Source organism: Schistocerca piceifrons, chromosome 1 (assembly GCF_021461385.2).
Source record: "Schistocerca piceifrons isolate TAMUIC-IGC-003096 chromosome 1, iqSchPice1.1, whole genome shotgun sequence".
Taxonomy (NCBI): domain Eukaryota; kingdom Metazoa; phylum Arthropoda; class Insecta; order Orthoptera; family Acrididae; genus Schistocerca; species Schistocerca piceifrons.
In genome coordinates this window covers 649,047,901-649,075,688 of record NC_060138.1, presented here as the reverse complement: position 1 = coordinate 649,075,688, position 27,788 = coordinate 649,047,901, and the positions used below count along the sequence as shown (strand labels likewise).

The 27,788-nt window shown below is 43.8% G+C and overlaps 1 protein-coding gene across 1 annotated transcript in view; it reads right to left on the bottom strand.

Annotated features, from left to right (window-relative positions):
- The window catches only part of LOC124760798, a 138,455-nt gene that overhangs the window by 93,982 nt on the left and 16,685 nt on the right, over window positions 1–27,788 (bottom strand). The window contains exon 2 of the mRNA XM_047249108.1: window positions 8,097–8,152. Coding sequence (XP_047105064.1) covers window positions 8,097–8,152 — 56 coding nt within the window. The remainder of the gene's footprint in view (window positions 1–8,096; window positions 8,153–27,788) is intronic.

The window sequence follows — 27,788 nt, the reverse complement described above, 5'->3', positions numbered from 1 at the left end:
TCTCCTATCTTTGTCCATTTATTCCTCCCCCTCTCTCTAAAATTGAACCTTGTTTATTTTTATTACAAATTCAGATTTCGCAGTAGTATTCTAATCATAAGCCAATAAGCCACAAATACAACTTTCCCTTTACTCTGAAAACTGACTGTGAGAAAGGAAACAAAACGTTACATTGTTTTGTGTACAATTTTTGAATTATGATTAGAATCCTACTGCGAAATCTGAATTTTCAATAAAAACAAAAGAGACTCAAGTTCAGAGAGAGGGGGAGAAGTAAATGGACGAAGAGAGGGGAGTGGGAAATGGACATGGAGAGGGGGAGGGAGGAGATGGACAGAGGGGAGGAGAAGGAGATTAAAACGTATGACCAAATCCAACAAATGTTTAGCAATTCTAGGCACTGCGGGGTTCGCTAGTTATTTACATATTACGTATATTAAAAGTATATGTAGTCTATGTACGTCCGAACTTTCATTAGGGAATATCAGAGTGTTTTCGTAAGAGCGTGCAAAAATGTGACAGGCTCAAAAATGGCTCTGAGCACTATGGGACTCAACTGCTGAGGTCATTAGTCCCCTAGAACTTAGAACTAGTTAAACCTAACTAACCTAAGGACATCACAAATATCCATGCCCGAGGCAGGATTCGAACCTGCGACCGTAGCGGTCTTGCGTTTCCAGACTGCAGCGCCTTTAACCGCACGGCCACTTCGGCCGGCAAATGTGACAGGACATAGAGAATGTTTCACTGAACAATTTGAGGTAGGGAACCTGGGGTCGGAGAAGCCAGCATAATTAGATATAGAAGTAAATTTGTCTACAGCTTTGTCTAGCATTATTGTTTTCAAGGTTATTTACAACTAACATATGCACACGTTTACACGTACTATGCTGTTTATTTACTTGTACATTCTTTATTTCCTGCCAGGAAACAAGGAGGACGAGCCTTATTGCCAGGAAGTCATGCTGCAGGTTTTGTTTGCTTCCCTGGTCCGTAACGTGGCTCTGTCGTATCGTATTTATATCGTCCCATGACAGAACGTGCTATGACAGACCCATTCATTACACAGTGGTATTCAGAGACGTGTAGTACAATATGATGGAGCAGTACCGGCACAGTATTTCCTGGTCGTTGAATTCGAAGATCACCTGACCTGAATCACCTTGATTATTTCCTATGGTGATATCTAATATCACTTTTGTATGAGACCCCAATGGATACTAAGATGGAATTAGTTACCAGAATTGTAGCTGCCTATGACGTGAATCGAAACATACCTGGAATATTTGTCAACGGGTGTCTGAATCCTGTTCGCCAATGTCACGCTTGAATTGAGGTTGATGGCCGTCAGTTTCAGCACATTTTCTACGATACAATACAAATGGTACGTTCATTCAGTCAATAATGGTATTTGCCCTTGACTAATGTAAATAAAAAAAGTACACAGTGATGTGATTTTATCCCTATTATTTCCTTAGGTTGGCTTTTCCGACCCCAGGTTCCCTGCCGATAATTGTTCAGTGGAGCACCCTCTATGTCCTGTTAAGTTTTTACACGCTTACGGAAACACCATTTATATATGCATGGGAGAAACATCATATATATATTCCGCCTCCATCCTCCAGACTCCAAGGTTTTCCGCAGACGTCTTCTCGTCCGAATTTGACTGAAAGGTCTCAAGAACGAGTTCTTTCTCAACAGGCACCTTTGCAGTGCGCCATGCGCCTTTGTCTCGAGCCCAATATATTAATAAAGAATATGCAGTATATATATATATATATATATATATATGACAAAACTGTGTCACGAAATTTTAACCCTGGATAGCTGATGCCAGTAGAAACCAAAATTATTTATGTTGTGTAGGTCGACAACGCACCATTTTTAAACTACGGAAACTTGGTTACACGCTCTCCGATTGGCCGTGGGACTGCCCTATTGCCGTTCGTCGGTTGACGGGAGCGCTACGGTTGACGGTTCACACATGCAATCGTCCCTCGCCCTGTCACTGCCCCAACGTGATATGCACACGCGTCGAATAGGTCTTGCTGTTTGTATCCGCCTCACGTCAGATGTATTCACACGTAAGCCTCGCTTCGGAGCACACACACGTCACCTGCGATTTAGTCATACAGTAAGCATGGTGGCACAGTATTCGATTGCAGAACAACGAAATATGGTTTTTGTTTATGAACTAGCCTATGGTAATGCGCATGAAGCCCAACGGTTGTATGAGGAACGGTACCCAGTAAGACGCCACCCACACGCGCAAACATTTACAGCAATTCACCGTCGTCTTGGAGAAACAGGCTCGTTAGCGGGATATCATGGTGGTGCTGGAAGACCTCGAACACAACAGGATGCTGCATTTGAAGAGACTGTTCTCGAGCGCTTCGAGGAAGCACCTACGACAAGTACTCAAGTGGTTGGACACGACATTGGGGTCACACATCGGTTAGTCTGGGATGTTTTCAGGTATGACGGCCAGCATCCGTTTAGTTTCCACCCTGTCCAAGACCTAAATCCTGTGGCGAACTATGAACACAGGCTAGGGTTTTGCCGTTGGATTCTGCGACGTGCTGCATGAGATCCAGACTTCCCCGCCATAGTGTTATTTACCGACGAGTGCACTTTCCATAGGGATGGCCTTTACAACACTCGAAACGTTCATTACTGGGCAAGGAGAGATCCTCACGTCACGTACCACATACCTTCACAGACACCAGGAACGATTTTCGCTCAACATTTGGGTAGGCATTGTGGGTGACCATCTGATTGGGCCGGCCCGCTTATCTCCTCAACTTCCCGGGGCAAATTACCTTTACTTTTTGCAAGAAACTCTACTCGGCCTGCTGGGAGATGTTCCCCTGGACATACGGCTACGCATATGGTTGCAGCATAATGGGGCGCCCGCACACAACAGTCGTGCTGTGCGCGGATATTTAAATGAACTCGTCGACGGCCGGGTGATTGGCAGAAGTACTCATAGGACATGGCCCCCGCGATCACCTGACCTCACGCCACCGGACTTCTTCCAGTGGGGATTCTTCAAGGTTCTAGTTCACCCACCCGGACGCGAACCATCTAGAAACGAAGAGGAATTAATGGATTGCGTTCAACATGCCGCCCATCACACCAAGGCGATGCCAGGAATCTTTGAAAGAGTTTGGCAAAACACCAGTCGACGTTACACAAGCCTGTGCCTCGTCAGAGGGTCGCCAATTCGAGCACCTGCTTAAGTAAACAGTGTCCTAGCTACAAAAAAGGCCCATTTCAGAGCCGACACAATTTGTAAAAGACTAATAGCTGTTGATGGTTTTGTTCCCGGTACGTCTTATCATGGAACTACAATGGATGTGTCGGGATCCCGGGGGATTCGGCCCCAGAGTGGAAGGCTGGCGCGCTACCAACTTGGATACATCGCGATCTCCGGCAGGCAAAGCATTCGATGTCATGAGTTATCCAGACCATCCGGCAACAGGGAAATCCAGCGGCCAATCGGCGCACGTAATGCCAAGTTTCCGTAGTTTAAGCAGGTGTTGACAGATGTGAAAATTACCGAACTGTCAGTTTAATAAGTCACAGCTGCAAAATACTAACATGGTTCACATGGCTCTGAGCACTATGGGACTCAACTTCTGAGGTCATTAGTCCCCTAGAACTTAGAACTAGTTAAACCTAACTGCCCGAGGCAGGGTTCGAACCTGCGACCGTAGCGGTCTCGCGGTTCCAGACTGCAGCGCCTAGAACCGCACGGCCACTTCGGCCGGCGCAAAATACTAACGCGAATTCCTTACAGACGAATGGAAAAACTGGTAGAAGCCGAACTCGGGGAAGATCAGTTTGGATTCCGTAGAAATGTTGGAACACGTGAGGTAATACTGACTCTGCGACTTATCTTAGAAGAAAGATCAAGGAAAGGCAAACCTACGTTTCTAGCACTTGTAGACTTAGAGAAAGCTTTTGACAATGTTGACTGGAATACTCTCTTTCAAATTCTAAAGGTGGCAGGGGTAAAATACAGGGAGCGAAAGGCTATTTACAATTTGTACAGAAACCACATGGCAGTTATAAGAGTCGAGGGGCATGAAAGGGAAGCAGCGGTTGCGAAGGGAGTGATACAGGGTTGTAGCCTGTCCCCCATGTTATTCAATCTGTATATTTAGCAGGCAGTAAAGGAAACAAAAGAAAAGTTCGGAGTAGGTATTAAAATCTATGGAGTAGAAATAAAAACTTTGAGGTTCGCCGATGGCATTGTAATTCTGTCAGAGACAACAAAGGACCTGGAAGAGCAGTTGAACGGAGAATATAAGATGAACTACAACAAAAGCAAAACGAGGATAATGGAATGTAGTCGAATTAAGTTGGGTGATGCTGAGGGAATTAGATTAGGAAATGAGACACTTAAAGTACTAAAGGAGTTTTGCTATTTGGGGAGCAAAATAACTGATGATGGTCGAAGTAGAGAGGATATAAAATGTAGACTGGCAATGGCAAGGAAAGCGTTTCTGAAGAAGAGAAATTTGTTAACGTCGAGTATAGATTTAAGTGTCAGGAAGTCGTTTCTGAAAGTATTTATATGGAGTGTAGCCATGTACGGAAGTGAAACATGGACTATAACCAGTTTGGACAAGAAGAGAATAGAAGCTTTCGAAATGTGGTGCTACAGAAGAATGCTGAAGATTAGAAGGGTAGATCACATAACTAATGAGGAGGTATTGAATAGAATTGGGGAGAAGAGGAGTTTGTGGCACAACTTGACAAGAAGAAGGGACCGGTTGGTAGGACATGTTCTGAGGCATCAAGGGACCACAAATTTAGTATTGGAGTGCAGCGTGGAGGGTAAAAATTGTAGAAGGAGACCAAGAGATGAATACACTAAGCAGATTCAGAAGGATGTAGGTTGCAGTAAGTACTGGGAGATGAAGAAGCTTGCACAAGATAGAGTAGCATGGAGAGCTGCATCAAACCATTCTCAGGACTGAAGACCACAACAACAACAATATATAAATGGGAAATGTTGTTACCAAAAATCTCGGAAAGTTTGCAGATCGATGCATCCATGTCGACAACACTTGCACCGCGATATCATATCTATCAGCCGACACCGAGCGACCGACTTTCAATTAAAATGTCTCCCATGTCCCGGAATACACATAACAGGTGTATGAGTGCAGTTTGTAGACACATCATTGACATGTGGAAGTTTGAGACTGGCCGTGGGGCGAGCTCGGGCAGCCTGATGGTAAGGCGACGGCTCACGATAAGCAGGAAATCTGTGTTCGTCATGCCATTATAGAGCTGATGGTTGTCCGTACGCAGTTGTGCATATATTTCACGCAGTTACACCAGAGCCAGTCTGTACCATTACGAATAGAGAATGAACTTTACAATTCTTTCCAAAACGTGTTCTATGTGATATTCTGTAAAGATAACGACCATAACATCACAACAATATTTTGGATTAGTGAAGTTTCAATTATTAGTGGAAAGCAATATGCAGCGAAGAGCGTAGAAAGTTGTATCCACCGTCGATCATCATCTGTTTACTTGTAGTGGGCTTCTTGGCTGGAATAGGTAAAGACTCAGCCACAATTGCAGTTCGAGAGGAGAGCCATTGAAAAGAATACGAAGAAAAGTGATAGCAACTAACGTTGTACAGATCGCTACACATAATGATAATTATAGATGCATGCAACATTGCACAAAATGGTCTTAACACTTAATTTTTATTACAGTTGCGAAATACGGTATTTCACTTATAAAACTTGTATATCTGCAACTGCGGAAAAAGATGTCGCAAATCAAAGAAGCAACATGTACAAGCATTTGGGAAATCCCAATATGAAAATGTTCAGAGGAAAGAGATCTCTGGCACCAGCAACAGGTTAGAAACCACGGACCTTGAATAATGAAGAAAGCATGTTACCAAGGCCAAAACAGCATTTCACAAACCTTTACTCCACTGTACTGTACTTGGCGCTCGGGCATTAAATGTCTGCAGTGGGGCGCAGCGGGTGACAAACAGGTAGTGCCAGCGCGTATTTAAAAGCTATACATTCAAAAGGTCATAACGCGTATTCGTTCGCCGTCAACGTGTTTCGGTCAAGAAAGCCTCTCCAAGTCACGAATTAACATTACATCATGTTGATGTGTTTGACGACAAGATATGTTCCTCAGTCTGATGTAGTGTTAATCCGTGATCTGAGATACAGAGGCGAGAGAGTGTGCCGGGACTTACCCCAGTTCACTGCCAGAAGCGGTGGGTCACCATATCGCGTCTGTGAGAAGCGGCCAAGTATGGCACCATAATTAAGAATAAAATAAAAAGTTAAAATTTCTTCTTGAAACTTTGTCAACATATACTTTAATGTGATAATGTTTTAAATGTCAAGCCTTAGAGTGATTAGATGAATAGTTTTCCTAAATACATCGTTTTAAGAAAAAAATAAGTGGCGCCAAATAATAGAGCTAGAAAGTCAGAAATTGTTTATAATGTGCAGATGTATGTCAAAATTAACTGGTGCAAGTCTCAACATGATACAATAAAAATGTTAACATAATCCGCGTTTTTAAGAAAAATTGAAGGCGCTAAATATTAGACTTATGGTTCAAATGGCTCTGAGCACTATGTGACTGAACTTCTGAGGTATCAGTCCCCTAGAACTTAGAACTACTTAAAGCTAACTAACCTACGGATTACACACACATCCATGCCCGAGGCATGACTCGAACCTGCGACCGTAGCGTTCGCGCGGTTCCAGACTGTAGAGCCTAGAAACGCTCGGCCACTCTGGCCGACTGTTAGATTCAGAAATGTGAAAATTTGTATGATGCTACAGTTCAATCTAAAAATAATAACTAAGTAACCTCATTAAGCTACATCTAATAGTTTTCGATTAATTTAATGAAAATTAAAATTGGAACTAGAACATCCTTAGTTGTAGTAGATTAAGTATCTGTAATTTTAATGCCAGAAAATTTTGGTTACAGCACATGATAAAACCTATTAAGTAATAGAGCTGTAACAAGTTTAGGACCGTAATGTTAATGACAACCAATAAAAAGTCTCTTAAAGTTATAGTTCAGAGGTAATGATGTACTGTCAGTTCCGTTCTAAAAATTCTGTTACGCAAAGTTTTTGCGCTAGCGAGCTGAAACGTTTTCTGTTATTTCAACCAACTTACCTACATGCAAGTAAAAATTAAGAAGATTCTAAATTAATTCATAACTTTGTTATTAAATATTGTGTTTGCGGCCGTTTAGAGACTGCTGCCGTGTGCATAAGGGGGATGACAGCAGGTGTTCCCTTGGTCGTCCGCTGCGCCACATATATAAGTACAGCCCGAAAGCAAGAGGAAGGCTTCACTTTGCACCCAGCCGCTGTAAGATCCGCGTCTGTCAAACGCCGGAGTGCGCGCCGCCTCGGATGACGTCAGAGACAGGCTGTTTGAAAACGTTGATTTTCAGTAATAATTGGTAGAGAACTCGCGAGGAGTGTACACCGTCCTGGATCGCTTAGATTTTCGCTAGAGTAACTACTAGTGTGCCGTCCGTGATATTTACAGATCTGCGTGGCAAGTGGTGACAATTATTTTCCACTTTTGAGGCGAACCCTTAATTTGAGTATTAGTAGTCAGGGCGAAAGGCAATTTGGTAGGAACTTACCGTAGAGGTCGCCTCTGAACTGCTTATTGCGCTGTTTAGGATAGAGAGATTTATTGTCAGTATGAACATAATAATACTTCATGTTGTGTGTGAGATACTTTACTAAATATATGTATCAATTAGAATTCCAAATCTTCATTTATAATCATAGTCTTGATCCCGCTAAGAAAATAGAGATTAGAAACATTTCTTTCAGTGTGCTGGACAATGGTGTGAACGTGCAGACTGGAAACTATGGTCAGTATGTTCTCCATCGCTTTCTGGCTGACCACAAAAATAGTTGGCAGGATCTCGTAAAAGACGGTGAGCCACCCAAATATTTAAATCCGCCGTCCCACAGACTTAGTATGTTTTCCATCAGATGACATTCAAATATCAGCACTACGTAAAACGTTATGGCGAAAGTAAGGATCAAATGGGCGACTTACCTCAGTTATTAGATCCGTTAATGAGATTCTGTTCCACAGCGCATCACGAACGAGTTCTGGAACATTAAAAAGACTGTAAGCTGACGAAAAGACGCATTTCAAGGAAGTAAAACAATAAATTATAACAAACTGTTCATAGTGAGCGTGTGTGTGTGTGTGTGTGTGTGTGTGTGTGTGTGTGTGTGTGTGTGTGTGTTATTGACATTATTACCAAGCCTATTAGTAGCTTCCAAAAGGATCTCACAATTTAGTAAAATATTAAACTCTCCTTAGATAAGTTAAGCAATTTCATTATGTCCCTGGAACTCTCCTTATAAAGGACGAAACCCTATATTTTTCTGGTAATAATAATACTCAATTTAATACTCAACGCTTGTGACGTAATTGTGGATTCCAGAGCACAGTCAATGTAAAATGATTTTGGTATGAAAAGTCTATCGTATCAAAATACGAAGACGAACCTTGTGAGACGGTAAAGGTGATGTCATATCTGATTCACGAGCAAGGACAAAATAGTGGGAAAGCGCATCATGCACCATCAAAATGGAAACTTCATTCTTTGCCTCCAGGAATTTCAGATTATTTACTTTCTCTTGCATTAGGAACAAGGATTTTGCATACACGTTGTATAACGTTGTAGAGTACTTCGCTTTCAAATCTACGTTCCTTCTAAAAGGATATTGCGGTAATGAAGCGAAGCGAGATATCATTCACTTAGATTCATAGCAGTCAAGTGTACTTGACTACTATGTGCCACATAGAACCGAGTATTTATTCACAGATAATCGTACAAGTAAGCTGCGTTGTTTCAAGACGTAGTGAAGGACTGACAGTTTAGTAATGTACGAAATTAAACACATTTCATGCTCAGATACATAATTATGTCAGTGTCCTTTATCGAGTTCTCTATCATTATTTTTTGGGAAATTTACGCTTTATGTTGCATGAGAGAAATAGTCTTAGCATCTGTCATTTTTATTAAACATTCTTTATTTTTAAGGGTTCTGTCAATTATCAAATCCTTTTTGCCGTGCCACTAGAATGTGATTTAATCAAGGATTCTTTCTAGAACACGCTTGATCTTAATCTTGTAATTTTGGGTTCTCTGTTCCACTGGGAGTAATCTCACTAGTTATTAGTTAACGTGTTGTACCCACGCATCTTTCAGTAACGTAATTTGTCCTCAGGTGGGCATTCCGATTAGTAATTGTGACTTCCGTGCGCTCAATTTCGCGATTGTAAGTACTTCGTCTTCAAAGCGTTAATGGAATTCCACTGGTAGCTGTAAGTTTTCCTAACCCTCTCTTCTTCTGCGTAGCATATGTTTGGAACTGTTACGTGGTCGGCTTGTAAGGCTTCTTGCAACTTCAGCTCACACATTAATCCGTTATGTCACTACATGTACTCCAAACTAGCTCAATGCTGGAAGTGCATTTTTGTTGTCTGTGGAGCTAATTTAATAACAGCTTAGATCAAAACTATTTCAGTTTTCTTTAATTTAAGATACTATATCTACTAGAGAAAATATACTCGCAGTGTACTTGCTGGAGGTAAAATTCACAAGCCAGTTACGTGTTACACGAAGGACTACCACGTGGGTGCCACTGAATACCTAGGGATTACAATTACGTACAGTTTAAATGGAACCATCACACAGAACATTTGTGGGGCAGGCGAAACAGAGACTGCGTTGGATTGGTATAACGTACAGAACGTGCTATAAAGCTACCAAAGAGACTGTCTGTACTACGCTTGTCCGTCCTCGCGTATTAGTGTGCCTTATGTGATCCCTACCACATATAGGACTGACGAAGAGCATCGAAAGACTTCAAAGACGGGCAGATCGTTTTGTTTTTGCGCAAAATAGGGCAGAGAGTTCCACGGATATGATGAGCGAGTTGGGGTGACAATCATCAAACAAAAGGCGTTTTCCATCCGGCGAGATCTTTTCACAAAATTACCATCATCAGCTTTTTCTTCCGAAAACCAATATATTATGTTGAAACCCGCCTACTCATGGAGAAATGACCATCGTAACAGAGTAAGGAAAATCAAACGTCACACGGAAAGATATAGATGTTCAGTTTTCCCACATGCCTTTCGAAAGTTGAGAGTAGAGAAATGGCCTGAAAGTGGTTCTAAGAACCCTCTGCCAAACAATGAAGAGTGAATTACAGAGCAAATTATGCAGATTCTACAAGCATCTGATTACTGCCGCATAGTTTTAAATTGACTGTATTCTTCTCTCCTGGCAACGAGACCATTTGGGGATCCATATATTCTAATAATCCTTGTAATTCCTGTATTATCTACGGATACACTATGCCACACACAAGATTAAATCTCAATATGCGAAATTAAGGTTACTCCTACTTCCTACTTCCACAATAGTGAAGAAGAAGTTGAATATATAACTTAAGTTCTCTTATTCATCAGTTTTATTTTATTAATTTGTACTTTATTGGATGTCTGGTCAGAGAGACAAAATCGTTTAGTATGTCACGAGATATCCAGAACTGCTCAAAAACAAATCTGTAAAATTTACCAAAAATATAATTCTCCATCATATCAATAACAGTGAAAATAGTAACATAAAACACACAATATAGAATTTTAATAGTGGGCAAAGATATAAAAACCTGTTTGTAGAATAATCCCGGGATATGACAGGAATTATTTGGGAAACGGTGGAAAATCATATTCACGATGGTCTGATAAGGTAAACAACCCGGTATCCCGTTGATGGGAATAGTCGTCGCACTTTTCCAGTTCATTACATTGGTTTACATTTACTACAAAAACATCAAGTTGATCTGAAGTACTTTTACATGGACAATGTTATCTATTATTTCTTTGATTTCAGCTAATTAAGCTTCCATAAAATAATTGAAAGCATAAAATACGTCTAAATGGAAGCGAAGGAGTTCCCTGAAAGGGGAACTTCCAACCTGAATTTCAAAACATGCAATTTCTCGTGAAGAGGTATCAAATATTGTGAAAGCTGTTAAACAGGTGTCCAACACAGTGCTGTGAGCACTAATTACGTGCTCGCAACAGAAATATCGATTATCTATCTCGTTTCCACTGAATGAATGCGTTTATTTCTTTTAAACAAGCTAAAGTTTCTATCCACAAATCTCCTAAGCGATTATACACTCCTGGAAATTGAAATAAGAACACCGTGAATTCATTGTCCCAGGAAGGGGAAACTTTATTGACACATTCCTGGGGTCAGATACAGCACATGATCACACTGACAGAACCACAGGCACATAGACACAGGCAACAGAGCATGCACAATGTCGGCACTAGTACAGTGTATATCCACCTTTCGCAGCAATGCAGGCTGCTATTCTCCCATGGAGACGATTGTAGAGATGCTGGATGTAGTCCTGTGGAACGGCTTGCCATGCCATTTCCACCTGGCGCCTCAGTTGGACCAGCGTTCGTGCTGGACGTGCAGACCGCGTGAGACGACGCTTCATCCAGTCCCAAACATGCTCAATGGGGGACAGATTCGGAGATCTTGCTGGCCAGGGTAGTTGACTTACACCTTCTAGAGCACGTTGGGTGGCACGGGATACATGCGGACGTGCATTGTCTTGTTGGAACAGCAAGTTCCCTTGCCGGTCTAGGAATGGTAGAACGATGGGTTCGATGACGGTTTGGATGTACCGTGCACTATTCAGTGTCCCCTCGACGATCACCAGTGGTGTACGGCCAGTGTAGGAGATCGCTCCCCACACCATGATGCCGGGTGTTGGCCCTGTGTGCCTCGGTCGTATGCAGTCCTGATTGTGGCGCTCACCTGCACGGCGCCAAACACGCATACGACCATCATTGGCACCAAGGCAGAAGCAACTCTCATCGCTGAAGACGACACGTATCCATTCGTCCCTCCATTCACGCCTGTCGCGACACCACTGGAGGCGGGCTGCACGATGTTGGGGCGTGAGCGGAAGACGGCCTAACGGTGTGCGGGACCGTAGCCCAGCTTCATGGAGACGGTTGCGAAGGGTCCTCGCCGATACCCCAGGAGCAACAGTGTCCCTAATTTGCTGGGAAGTGGCAGTGCGGTCCCCTACAGCACTGCGTAGGATCCTACGGTCTTGGCGTGCATCCGTGCGTCGCTGCGGTCCGGTCCCAGGTCGACGGGCACGTGCACCTTCCGCCGACCACTGGCGACAACATCGATGTACTGTGGAGACCTCACGCCCCACGTGTTGAGCAATTCGGCGGTACGTCCACCCGGCCTCCCGCATGCCCACTATACGCCCTCGCTCAAAGTCCGTCAACTGCACATACGGTTCACGTCCACGCTGTTGCGGCATGCTACCAGTGTTAAAGACTGCGATGGAGCTCCGTATGCCACGGCAAACTGGCTGACACTGACGGCGGCGGTGCACAAATGCTGCGCAGCTAGCGCCATTCGACGGCCAACACCGCGGTTCCTGGTGTGTCCGCTGTGCCGTGCGTGTGATCATTGCTTGTACAGCCCTCTCGCAGTGTCCGGAGCAAGTATGGTGGGTCTGACACACCGGTGTCAATGTGTTCTTTTTTCCATTTCCAGGAGTGTATATACTGCGTCAGAGCCCCAATTGCAGTATTTAAAAAGAAGCCCGTGTAAGGTTCGTGAATAAACACCACGAATGACACATGTGTGTGTGTGATATCTTATGCGACTTAACTGCTAAAGTCTTCAGCCGAACGAATGACACATGACTTGCCTAAGTTGTGTGAGGAATGGAATTATTCAACGAAAGCAAGTTTCAGTGTATCTAAGCAGAAGATAATCAATATCCACGAGAGCTTACCATCACCTAAGACCAGGTGTTTTCTGTTTCATTAGTCGTGTCACAAGAGAAATCACGAACAGAATCATGTGTAAGAAACTGGATGTATAGGGTATAACTCCTTCCACGACTTACTAGCTGAAGCCAAACGTTGTTACTTTCCAGCCCATGATTCGCTATATTCTTCAGCTTCTGACATGAATCTACAGCAATTAGGCTTGGTCATCAGCTAATAAGACAGTTTTATAGTGCACATGCAGTCAGCTTTAGAGCTGTCCTTTCCAGCTGAAGACAAATCGTTAACGCATATAAAAAAAACTTTCCTGGTGTAGAACACTGAGGATCACCCAAAGTCATACACTGAGATGACAAAAGTCATGGGATAGCAATATGCACTAATAGATGGCGGTAGTATTGCGTGTACAAGGTATAAAAGGACAATGCATTGACAGAGCTGTCATTTGCACTCAATCGTGTGGAAAGGTTTCCAATGTGATTATGGCCGCACGATTGAAATTAACACACTTTGAACACGGAGGTAGAGGTAGACGCATGGGACATTTCCTTTTTGGAAATCGCTAGGGAATACAATAACCCGAGATCCACAGCGTCCAGAGTGTGCCGAGAATGCCAGCCGATGTGGCGGAGCGGTTCTAGGCGCTTCAGTCTGAAACCGCGCTACCACTACGGTCGCAGGTTCGAACCCTACCTCGGGCATGGATGTGTCTGATGTCCTTAGGTTGGTTAGGTTTAAGCAGTTCCTAGTTCTAGGGGATTGATGACCGCAGATGTTGAGTGCCATAGTTCTCAGAGCCATATGAACCATTTTTTGTGTCGAGAATATCAAATTTCAGGCATTATCGCTCATCACGGACAATGCAGTGGCCGACGACCTTCACTTAAAGACCGAGAGCAGCAGCGCTTGCGTAGAGTTGTCAGTGCTAACAGACAAGCAACGCTACATGAAATAGCGACAGAAATCAATGTGGTAAGTACGACGAACGTATCCGTCAGGACAGTGCGGCGAAATTTTGCGTTAATGAGCTACGACAGCAGACGACGGACACGAGTGCCTTTGCTAACACCACATCGCCTGCAGCGCCTCTCGTGGACTCGTGACCATATCGGTTGGACCGTAGACGACTGGAAAACCGTAGCCTCGTCGTATGAGCCCCAATTTCAGTTGGTAACAGCTGATGGTCGGGTTCTTGTGTGGCGCAGACCCCACGAAGCCATGGAGCCAAGTTGCCAACAACGTACTGCTCAAGCTGGTGGTGGCTCTATAATGGTGTGGGCTGTGTTTACATGGAACTGATGGTGTCCTAGGGTCCAACTGAACCGATCATTGACTGTAAATGGTAATGTCCAGTTACATGGAGACCATCCGCAGCCATTCATGGCCTGCATGTTCCCAAATAACGAAGAAATTTTTATGGATGACACTGCGCCATGTCAGCGGGCCACAGTTGTTCGCGATTGGTTAGAAAAACATTCTGGACAATTCGAGCGAATGATCTGGCAAGCCACACTGCCGGACATAGAACATAATTTGGAGGTTAGTTCATGCCCAAAATTCTGCACCGGCAATACTTTCAAATTATGGGCGGTTATGGAGGCAGCATGGCTCATATTTCTGCATGGATCTTTCCACGACATATGAAGTCCATGTCACAGCGAGTTACCGCTGTACACCCAAGAAAAGAAGGTCTGACACTATATTAGGCGGTATTCCATGACTTTTGTCACCTAAGTGTCGTATTCCATTCGGATGATACGTTAGTTTATTTGTGGTAATGTATCGTAATTTTCTGCATCCTGCTGCTCTGTCAGTATTAAAAGGAACTGAATGCCTTATCACTGATTCTATAATAACTGATAATCTGTCAATATGTAATGCTCAGAGAAATAGATATCGTATCTTATCTTTTCCAAAAGTTTTCATCAGGCAGATAACTGTGAAATGAACCTACAGTTATCAACTATTGGCAACATTAACCAAAGAAGAGAACTGGGGAGAGGCCTTCTTAAATGGCGTTAAAACATTAGTTAACTTAAATAGTCAGAAGAAATAGGCTTTGTGAACTACAGAATACCGGGAAATTTGGTTGAACAACAGTAGACTTGAAAACCTGTAATTCAGCACCAAACACAGAACCTCAAACGAAAAAATAAAAAAAAAGATTCAAGAACGTATTGAAACTAAAAAATATTTCGTTAGCCTTAAAATTTCATCCTGTTTCTGGTCGGGAGATAACATATAAAGGTCAGATTAGAAGTAGTGTAGGAATGAAGAACATTTTAAACCTGTTATTTCAATCACCAAGAAATAGAATGAAGGTGGTTGTAATTTTCATACAGATTACGACTGTCCTGCCAGCAACGCAGTGAGGCGGCTGTGCGGGGGTCGTGTCATGAAAGTAGCTATCGACACTGACATTCATCTTTATTTTTTATTTCACCTGGTCACTATTCAGGGTAATCAGAAGCTGTCTCAAAAGCTTGTAAGGGTGTTACAGGGTATATTGTGCTGAGAAATAATTGCTAAGAAAAAAATTCGACGCATTACGCCGCTTGCGAATTAATTAGCATTGAAGTCAGCCTATCAGGCGGTTGCGCGCTCAGATTCAAGAGGCCCGTCAAACGCAATTAGCCTCAGTTGAGAAATTTCCTGGCTGATTAAATCTGTGTGCCAGACCGAGACTCGAACTTGGGACCTTTGCCTTTCACGGGCAAGTGCTCTACCATCTGTTTTTATATTCGTCGAGATCACATATAACGCCCTCCAGGCGAAAAATAATGATGTGTAATTATCATCAATATCAAGCAAAATATAAACGGAATTAAAGAAATTAAAGAAAACGCCCTGCTGGCAAAACAAACAAAGTGGCACCCGCCTACCGCCAACTTGTGGGCAGACGCACACTGAATGCCAAGGCAGGCAGACATGTTCCAGGCACGTCTTCACAAAGAATATTACATTTTGCCGGTACATTGGACCGAGTCCCAGTATTACAAAATCTCACTGAAATTACCTTCTCATACCTGGGACACCCCAGCTGCAGGGGGGATCAAAGAAGGCAATACCCAAAAAGTTGGCATAATACTGACGACACCGCGGATGGTGCACGAGAAAAGTAAAGCGATCTTGCAGGAACGTCCAAAAATCAAGAACACTCTTCTCACCTTCATGGAACAAATAAGAGATAGAGAGGACTTTTATCCAGGTCACAGCGTTGGTCTTCGTACGTGGGAAATATGTCTCATCTGGAAACAGAAGAGATTTCGGTGTAATGGTATGGGGAGCCGTAACGTAGGAGAAAGGCAAGCATCTTCTGAATCAGCTGCCACACCTCTGCAGAAGATCCATACATCAGTCGACGTTCGTCCGTATCAAGCGTGTGGCAACTAGGACTCAGCGGCGAATCTGTCATTTTTATGGCATGTAGACGAAGTTGTGTATGTATTTTCCATTAACGACCAGATACCATGTCGCACGAGCGCTCTGTCGAGGAGTACATGGTGGACAGAACGCCAAACCACGAGCTATGCGATCGCAGGATATCGGCTTTCCACAACATTTCGAGTGTGATTTCTCGTCATTAGGCGGTAAACATCACGTGCCGTAGGGTTTCTCTCTAGGAGAAAGGAAGAAATATAGGCTACTGCAACGGGTGCCACTCGAGAGGGAGGGGCCAATTCGTCAATCAGGCTTGCCGATAATCCGGTTCGGCGGCGGGTCCACGATTTAACCATCGTACTTACATAAAGGGCAGCTGCTCTTGCTTGGACGTTGACAAGGCCGAGGCCGCCATCTCGAGGAAGATGTGTCAGCGTGTCGTAGCGGACTTAAGACAAGACCCGAGCTTACAAAGTAGCCGAACGATGTCTGTGTGCCATTGCCTTTGGCATCGGTAAAATCTGTGCTAAATGGGATAGTCGCGAGATTATATGAGTGTTAGCAAAATCCACCCTTTGTGACATGTCTAATGCTCTCAGGAGGATGCCACGAACGTTCGTGCGGATAGCTTGGAGCAGGCGTTTGTAGTTAAATGAGATCGTGCGCTGTAGATCACGCGTGAAGGTGATCCCCGAACATTTAAGCTTGTCCACTAATGGCAATGGGGCCACACTCTCTGCTGGAAGACCTCTACCGACGGACATAGCACTAGATTTCGTCAGGTTCACACGGCTGCCTGCAGCAGTCCCGTACTGGTTGATCCATGCCAGTGCCTCTTGCACTTCATCCTCCGATAGAACCAAGAACACCACGTCATCTGCATAGTCGCGGCAGATGGAAGCATGCCCCCCCCCCCCCCCCCTCCCCAATTGTTATCCCTGTCAGCTGGCTCTTCAAACCGTGCAACAGTGGCACAAGGGCGATGGCGAAAAGCAGCATCCACAGAGGTCATCCTTGACGGACCAGCCGCATGACATTAATAGGAATCGCCACACGGCCATTGACCAGTACTCGCAACTTGGCACCTCGGAGGAGCCGCAAAGTGATGTGTATAAACCTATGGGAAAAGGCCATCCGTCGGAATACTCACTGTATCAAAGGCGTAGTCGAAGTCCATTGTTACTAAGGCACCACGACTGCGGCAGCTCGTAGCCAGGGGTATGACGTCACGGTAATCGCTGAGTGCCGTCTGAATGTTACTGTCACCTCCAAAGCACTTTTGATCCAGAGAGATGACTTGAGGCATGATGCGCCGAAGGCGAGCGGCAAGAATCCGGGTACAAATCTTGAAGTCACAATTTAACATGGTCAGTGGCCAATAATGTCCAACTCCGCGACCTCCCGGTGGTTTGGGGACCGGGATAAGCAAGCCTTCTGCGAATTCGGGTGGGAGGGGAAGGTGCGGTAAAACTCCAGAGGAAACCCGTCGGGACCTGGGGCTTTGTTCGCCGCACCCTTACGAAGAGCATCAGCGATGTCATCTGCCGTAATTGTCGCTGTGAGAATCGCCGCAGCAGCCTGGTCTAGGATGCCTGTCAAGGAACGGAGGACATCAGTCGTTATCGCCATTTTGTGGTCCTCTGCTGCATAGAACTGGTTGTAGTGATCTACAAAGGCTTTTACTATGTCATTCTGGGACGTCAATCGACGACCATTTGGCAGGTTGAGGACGTTGGCCAGGTTTCTCTGACAGCGCTGCTTCTCTCGGAAAATTGCATGGACGGGGGCTCTCATTGTACACAATCGTGACATCCTGCGCGTACTATTGTGCCTTCAAGGCGGTGACGCACAAGAGAAATTATCTTCGCCTCAATCCGTTGAATTTCAACCTGTCGTTGAACAGAGGGAGCATGGTTTGAGAGTTCCCGGAGAACTTTCAAACAGTATTCCATGGTATGTCGTTGCCACAGCATTTTGTCGCGACCGTAATTCATCATTGAACGACGCAGGTGCAGTCGATCCACCACCGGAGTCTTGAAGCATACGCTGGAAGGCGCTTCACACAGTTCTTCCACGTCGTTTCTACGACCTTCCTGCATTCCGGATCCTTGAGATGGGCGACACTGAGCTTCCACAGGCCTCGGCCTCGCCACAGCTTCTGCCTTTGGAGTGAAACAGCGCAAATGTAGGCGATATGGTCGGAGAAGGTGGTAGGCCATTACTCAGCGTCAAGTGTGGCAGTTACGATTCCTTGGGAAACGCAAACACTGTCACGACGACTTGCTGAATGGCTGGTGAGGTACGTATATCCAGGTCGATCACCATGCACATGGTTACAAATATCAGTGAGGTTCAGTTCATGCACGAGCAGCTTGATTTCCTGGCATGTGGTGAAATTGGGATGTTGGTCCTTCTGGAATAACACACAATTTAAGTCGTCGGCAAGAATAATATGGTCGTAGTGTGCTACAAACAAAAGAGTGACCTGTTCTGAATAGAACCGCGACCGTTCCCATCGTTTGGCCGTGCCAGAGGGAGCGTAAACATTGATGATTCGGACACCGTGGAATGTCACAGCAAGACCCCTAGCCGATGGTAGGTAAATCACGTCGTCTACCTCAATGCCTTCCTTTAAAGAATATCTGTCCCACTGTCACCGTCAGCACACGGCGTGAGGTAGGAAACATAGCCATAGATATTAAGAAGCGTCGCCAGGCGAACTTCCTGCAGAAGGACAACATCGAGGTCCGACGCCCTCAGCATTTCACGGAGCAATTGAAGTTTGACAGGGGTGCCAATGGTGTTGACATTGATGGAGCCAATCCTGTAAGCCTGTCGTGGAATTTGGGCTACTGGAACGCTCATGGAGGCACAAAGAGCAGGAGCGAACAGGAGCATTGTCCCAATAGGCTGCACATCCCCATCCAGTAAACCTGTCGATTAGCAGTCGTGGGCTGGTGCAGCAGCATTCGCTGCTGTCTCAATGGTGGGTGTTTCGACGTCTACATCGTCAGACCACGCAAACGTGAGTGGATGGTGTGCGTCCGGTGGAGTACCTGTGGAGTCTGTAGACGGTGGAAGAGTGGTGCTGGCTCAGCTGCTGTCCATAGGTACAGTACCTATTGCATGCAAAGATGGTTGTACCTCCGACGGAGTGCAGACTGGTGCTTCCACCACGGAACCGGCTATCGGAGGAACATCTTGATAGTTGTGATCCTCATCGTCTTTAGACTGAGTCCTGCAGGTGTCAGACGGGGCGATCCGCCGTTTCCGACGTCTCTTCGGCGACCGTTGCCTGCGCACGTGATCTTCAGTGTCCGGAGATGCCTGGGGATCCGGATGGTCAGGCACGAAAGCATCGGTAGGCACAACCATAGAGTCAAGGGCCGTCCCCTGTCCTATAAGTTGCTCACCACTGCACATGTCGAGAGGAGGAGGCAAGGGCGTCGGTTCGTCCGCAACAGCCTGAGTCATTACCGGAGACGATGATGTGGCAGTAGTAGGAGCCATCGGTGATCGCGGTCGGGGGTCTTTATGGAGAACTTCGACAAACGTCAGCGGTATCGTTGTCGGAGCGGTCGTGGCCGTCAGGTCCCCAGGCGGTAACTGTGTGATTCTGCGTTGCAGACAGCCACATCCCGAGCATGTCTTTGGCTGCCCATCATAAATTATAATTGCACGGCAGCCACCAATATATAAATAGGACGGCACATGTTTGGTTAGCCCTATGCGGATCTGCCGTACTCCACTGAGAACCGAGTATGTAGTGAATTGAACCCACTTTTCAGCTGTATGACTAATCACCTTTCCATATGGGCGGAATGCAGATACCACCACCTCTGAAGGCACCAAGAAAGGGAGTTCAAATACATGTATCGTCAGCAGTCCAAGTCCCGCATGTTCCACAATTACGTCACCGATGTGTCCATCGGAGTGACGGAGCTTAAGACCACTCCGAGTTGCACTTAGAATTTTGTCTCATATGTCTTCGTTAACCAATTTCACGTATACCACACTGCTCACTATAGACAGGTGGATGCCAACAAGATCGTTGCAGTCAATCTTGACTTCATCTCTGATAAACTGCTCGATTTCAAGTGATTTTGGTCTGGCATATTCAGGTGCAAAGCTAATCTTCTCTTTTGAAGGAAATACTCGTGTAGCGCTCTAAGACGGCAGAGTCACGTAAACAACTCTGCGAGCGAGCTGCGCGGCGAGGACGCTAGCGTGCCGTAAGGCGACTGACTTCCATCTGAGCTATCCAAGCACGACTCACGACCAGTCCTCACAGCTGCAAGCCTGCAGCAGAGCTTCTGTGAAGTTTGGAAGGTAGGAGACGACGAGGTACTGACTGAATTAAAGATGTGAGGATGAGTCGTGAGTCGTTCTTGGGTAATGGAAATTAATTTGTAATACAGCTGAAGGCATTAATTGCAGTCATTGTCATGGGTATGAAAGTCATCCTTGTCAATCTTGCCAAGCAAATTTTGTGAACATCTCTAGGTTCAGTTCGAGTTCTGATGTTATTTCGAAGTATATGGCATTTGTTTTATTTCATTCAAGCTTCCCCTACCTCTTTTCCTATTTATGCTACACAGATATTAGTAGCAGTAGTAACATTGTGTGACAACACTTGTGCTTCCACGTCAAATGTAAAATACAAGTACAAGTGACAAGTGAATGAAATGTAATAAACTTGTCAAGATAAATGTTAAACATCAATCTCATTTCATTATTTAAAAGGCATAGGTGTACCCTAAAAGACTGCAAAGGCGATGGCCCTCCACCCAATGGGGAAAAACCAGAAAAAGTTACGACGTAGTATGTTATCTTTGCATGTGTGTTATTAACAACGTTTCCAGGCTACATTCATATAACGTGTACTTCCTCTGCTACGTTTGGTAAATTAACTTTGCTTGAAAATAACTTTGCAAAAGGACGATTTTTGGTAAGTGAATAAACATAAATATTAATAGATAGACATTAATAGAAACAGCTTTTACTAGACATTGGAGCACGTTGTTATTTCGCAGTTTTAACTAGACTACGAAACCCACATATAGAGTATAAACTATTGTCACATCTATTACACGTATTTCGGAAAGCACGATTACGGATATTCCCGCCATATTTTCCCGTGTTCGTAGTTCACCATAAGGCTATTTGGAGTACTGCTGCCGTTCTCCGCTTCCATATCTTAACAAGAGCATTGAGTTTTTTCTTGTCCTCTATGGAAATCTCTTATTTCAAGTGTTCACTGTCAAAGAAAGATTTCTTCTTCGGCACTTGCAGCATTTTTATCTTTGACACATCAGTTTTTTCTGCAAGTGACGGTATTGTACCGACTGTGTTATGTGCGATCCATACTCATCCTAAGCCACAGTATAACTTTGATCATGTGGTTTTTGCATATCAAACAAATAAACAGGCACACTTGGCCATCAGGCGCTTTCACGGAATCACTTTGAAGACGGTTGTAATTTTCACACCCGAAATATCGTAAGAATTGCCTTGCCGGATGTAAACCAAAAAATGATGGAATATACACCTTCCGCTGTTCACTGTTCAGAACATCGTCAATGAGATAGTACCTCATCATGCTAGAGACTGGTAGTGCATGTAATACTTCACAAAATCGTAAAAAGTAAACTTTATATCGACATACAGGTAGGTTTGGGTAAATAGTAGGGCTCACTGACTTATTTAACAATAGCATAGATGCCCTGTGGCCGCAGTCATAGTCTCACAGCATAAAATTGTCTACAAACACTCACATGCTTACAAAATTTCTACCAATTTACCGTGCTTGTACATTCATTTCCAGAACACTTTATCTACTTCCTGCACTCTTTTTAACAACAAGGATTTTTATTTAACTTCTTCATAAATGTAAAAACCAGTGCTGACCGTTCTGAAACATGCTGGCATGTTTATAATATATTGGTGCATACTGGCCACGTACCTTCTTAATACAGCACAGTAATTTTATTGGAACAATTTTATAAAAATGAAAACGAATATAGGTAATTGTCTTGCAACCAGTTAAATAAAGGAGTTAAAAAATGGGCTCCTTTTGTCAGCGATATTTTGTTTAGCACTTATTTAGCTGTAGTCTTCGTGAAGTGACACAGCACTAAAATGACGATTCATAACGCGTGACAATAATTTTACAAGATCAGAGATTGAAGTTCAAGAGATAGCAAGGTTGAAACATCGCATCGTTTTGCTAGGCCCCGTGCTACTGGAGTTTTCATACCCTTGCCTAAACTTTGAATTGTCTCTTATAGGTGGCCTCCAATTTAAAGTAGACTCCTAATCACGGTGCAAGTACGCATTTCTCACATTAACGAATCAGTGCTAGAGAAGAGAGAAGCGATATTAAATCTCATAATTTAATATGAAATCTTCTACAGCGAACTGTAAAACTACAGCTATTGATGTTTGAAACCAAGTTAGCTCAAAAACTGTTATCAACAACAGACGCTATAAGCAAAGTTATCTGGCAAAGGTTTGGGTCATCAGGACAGAAAAACATGTGTCACAGATGTATGTGTGTGTGTGTGTGTGTGTGTGAAATCTTATGGGACTTAACTGCTAAGGTCATCAGTCCCTAAGCTTACACACTACTTAACCTAAATTATCCTAAGGGCACACACACACACACATGCCCAAGGGAGGACTCAAAACTCTGGCGGGACCAACCGCACAGTCCAGGACTGCAGCGCACCAGACCGCTCGGCTAATCCCGCGTGGCTCATAGATGTAGTAAGGAAAGATTTAAGTACTTGATTGCAGTACTTGCAGCGCATTATTAATAAAGGAAATAAATTTTCTAAATGAGTCGGCAGTCATTGTGAATATTGTCTCAGCAAAGCTGTCTACATCGCGTGATATATGTCTGCATCTACAAAGCCGTTTGTGTTGCTGCCATCCTCAGGTCAAAACACAGAACTTGTAGAGCGACGTTCACTGCCAGTATCAACCAAACCTATGCGTAAGCGTGTACCATTACGAGTGGTATGTTCTATATGTGTAGAGCAATGAAAGACCTCTATATGAGCGGCATATAGCTGGGAAGTAGTGGTGAGGCCGCTGTATCAGTCTGACGACACCCAAGTGCTGGGGAGAGCTGCGACTCTCTGCAGAAGAGCAGCGGACCGCTGACCGGCAGCTGTGAGGGTAAACTACAGTACGTCACCGCGTGGTTGTGGACGCTAAGCAGTGATGCGACGCTCTGACTGTGTTAAAACTAAAGCTTCAAACCTTTACCAAAAATACTGAAACTGTTTCCAGGCAAACTAAAGAAAATTTAATGTCAACGTTGAAATTGTCAAAAAGACGAGTTTAATAATCTATTACCACAGTAAACAACAAATATTATGAAATTTATTAACTTTTATGTGAAACATTGTTTATAAAAACAGTAACAAAAGCTACAGACGTGCTACAAATGCGTACGACACACCACTGATAGGGCCTGAAATCTATAATATGAGTATATATATTGTATCACAGAACAGACAGACTAATTGTTATAAACAAATTATTTAATAAGCATTAACTGAGTGCCAAAACAAAGAGTTCTCCACAGATACACGATGGATTAGCTTCTGCTCGAAAGGTTTATACTATTGTTTCAATTAGTTTATGCTTTTTTAATAAGAAAATTTGTAAGTCAATTTTTATAATATATGTGTTTGAGTACTGCAGAGAGGAAGCAGTCTGCTGAATAAAGTATGGTATTTGACTATCACTTGCTATGCCATTTTGTGTGAAATTTAAAATATAACTCAGTTGATTACCCTGAAACGTTTGACGTACAATGAAGTAATATTTATCTGCAAATTGTTTAAATATAATTCAATTATTTAAAACTCTAAAAACGTACATCCAGTAGAATAGTAGTGTAACTTCCACGAACTCACTTGACCGTGGTAGTCGGTCGCGTAGAAGAAATAATAAAGAGGCACGCACAGATGTTCTAAAGGTCTTTTTGATGTTTGCGGCTACTTGGTTAAGGTGTTCGGTAAGGCTAAGTGGCCAGACTGCCGCACGTGTTCAACTTTGTTCGGTGTTAGGAATATTTCAATGTTCATTTATTCCCATTTGGTCTTTTCCATTGTTATCAGTTTGCTGCTAAGAGAATATCTGAATAGTGATTGTTAGCAGAGCTACTGCTGACTGAAATTTTCAACGATGTAGTGCTTATTGCACATAGACTTGGCTGGATTTGTTGAGCATTAGGAACTTATTTCAGTTTAAGTTGATTTTGATGCACTTCACAATGCCTTTGGCTTACAATAGTCACTGCCAGCGAATCTTCTGCTGGCTGTGTCAGATCAGTTATTTCATATTTCGTTTGCTTCACTGTATACACTACTGGCGGTATAACGCCACCACTCAAACTAAATTTATATAAATAGCGTTTGCGAGAGAACTGCCGTGCACCCTTAACGCCTTGCTGCAGGAAGACATTACCCCCGGGATACAAGCTGCTGATTTGCTACTGCCTTCCAGTCACCAAGGAAAGATTGCTTACCAATCACTAAGCAGAGTGCCACCGGCAATAGACAGCCGATACGCTACCTTCAACCAATCAAGATTATAGTATCCTTCCAATCAGCCATCAGAGTGCCACAGCCAATAGCGAACTGTACAGCCACCTCCTCCGTAGCAACCTCTTCAAATTGTCCAATGACATCTCGGATACGTGACGGCGATAGACATCAGATAACAGAAAATGACTGTACATAAAGGAAGAAATTCGCCAGTGTACAGCAGTGAACAGCCCTGAAGAGAACCGCAGCAAGTCTTTCTAAACGTCAGCAATTTAGTTGTTTTAGTAGTTTATCATGACGGGGCCCAATACCCAAAATTATTTTAGCCAAAATAACTTAGGTTTGCAAATAAATTTCTCGGCTTTGCCGCCTGATCGTACTGTGTAAATCCTACAGTATTTCATCGATGCAACTCCTTGGCATCTTCAAGTGGTGGTAGTTGCTGCCGGCCTCTGTGGCCGAGCGATTCTAGACGCTTCAGTTTGGAACCGCGCGACCGCTACAGTCGCAGGTTCGAAACCTGCCTCGGGCATGGATGTGTGTGATGTCCTTAGGTTACTTAAGTTCAAATGGCTCTGAGCACTATGGGACTTAACATCTGAGGTCATCAGTCCCCTAGAACTTAGAACTACTTAAACCTAACTAACCTAAGGACATCACACACATCCATGCCTGAGGCAGGATTCGAACCTGCACTCGTAGCGGTCACGCGGTTCCAGGCTGAAGCGCCTAGAACCGCTCGGCCACACCGGCCGACGGTTAGTTAGGTTTAAGTAGTTCTAAGTTCTAGGAGACTGATGACCACAGATGTTAAGTCAAGAGCCATTTGAACCATTTTTTGCTGCAAGGCGCGAGTATTGATAACTGCGAGGCGGCGCTGAAAGTTATAAGGCCAGGAGCAGCAATACGCGTGCGCCGGAAGATGTTCGCAATAGGAGGAAAGTGGTGCTCCCAGTGCCCCTTGCTGGAAGCCGCAGAAAGGCCTTTCGCGAGTGAGCTGTAGGCAATGACTGTGCTGCCGGACGCTCCTGCGGTTAAAACCAGAATTAAATATCAGCAGTACGTTTCGTCGACTGATGAATCGGAGGTTATTCTTTTCCCTATTTTGATTTAATGGCAGCCAGTGCTGGATTCCAGGCGGCGCTTGCTTGAAAACTTACATCCCTGTTGATAAGATTGTCTGCCATACGGATGTGCATGGCCTCCTTAACAACACAGTCCCAGAAAGATGACGCTGGGGATAAAATTTCTGTCTTTTCGTAAAATATGCAATGCCCCGTGTCCAGGTAATGTTCCACCACAGCTGATTTATCAGGTTGCCCCAGATGTGTATGACAATGGTGTTCGACGCAGCGTTCTTGCACCGTTCGGTATGTCTACCCAATGTAAGATTCTCCACATTGGCATGGGATCTTATGACCCTGCACAATGCGGTAGTATATTAAGCTCTTTGGTGCATAGAGCACATGTGGTCTCAAATGCCGACAGTCTACTTGGTGAGCTATAACACCTAAGTACGGTATACCAACAGAATGCCTATTACGATAGACAGATACGCCATGCAGACACCCATTGCAATGGCGCTCTTGCCTATTTTGGTGGCACTTCTTCAGGAATAGAAAGAATTCTCAAAAGGCACGACATCACATGTGTTTTTCGGCCACCAGCAAAACTGAGGAATTTATTGTGTTCGGTCAAAGAAGACCACGGCCTTGGGAAACGTTGCGTGTATAAGATCCCATGCCATTGGGGAGAATCTTATACATTTTTTCGGAAGGATGGGAAAACAAATCTCATATATTCCAACGAAAATCAATTTCCCTGTAGCTACATTTTTTTTCTCTTCATCTTATATATGTTCAGTTGATTTCAAGACTATATTGTCTCATCTTCAGGGATGAGTTAGGGGTGCTGTTTTGAAATCGATTGTATATTCATGAAATAAAGTAGAATAAAAACCCAGCTGCAAGGAAATTGTCTTTAATTGGACGAAATAAATAACAGCTGAATTCGTACATAGCCGACTCCACGAAAACGAAATCGGATGTGTACTTATAACAGGAACCATCCTGACCGTCTGTCTTTAGCGATTTAGGAAAACTGAGCAAACTCTAAATTTGGATGGTCGTACGGGTATGTGAACTGTTGTCCTCTAGAATACGAGTCCACGTATTGACGGTAACCCTGTAACATCTCACTCGGTTATCAGTCAAGACAGCATGTGCTTAAACGTTTTCATGTAATTGATATATGTCTACGCATTCTTTCCTGTCAAACTACGGAGTTTAGTGAAAATGTGAAGCACCTAAATAGCCAGTACTTGGGTGATGACACTGAGTTCGAACGTATCTTTCTAATTGAGCGTACTGTTATTCTCATATTGTTATGTGCAGCTCAGTTACCATGGCGATCCATTTGTGCAATCGAAATACGTTCAGCTTACCAAATATTTAAATCAAGATTGGTCGTGGAGAAGTTTGGACATACATCTTACAAGGTATGGACCTATTTGCACGCTGTGAAGCGGATAACTAAAATTAATATAAAAGGACATAGACTGCAGTGTTTTATGACCGCAGTAAATGCTTTTTCTCACTTATAATTGGCGCATCTTCTGACCTCCCTATTGTGGAGCAGAAAATTTATTAAGTATGGTTACACTCTGCAACTACAGATGATTTTCCTATTTTAAAACCGAATAACCAGTTTGGAAGAATTTGAAACTTATTGTCTAGAAAACAGCATTTCGTATATCTGTTAGCTGCTCTCTTGTAGCGTAAAAAAATCAGGCACTTTGTGTGTTGTAGCTTGGGGAACAGTTCGTATGTGAACGTGACAGCGGTGAACTTTAAAATTATAGAATGCAATAAACTATGATTTGTGATACATATGTGTTAACACGTACGAAGTACATGGAAGTGACTATTCTTAGTGGGAGACCAGT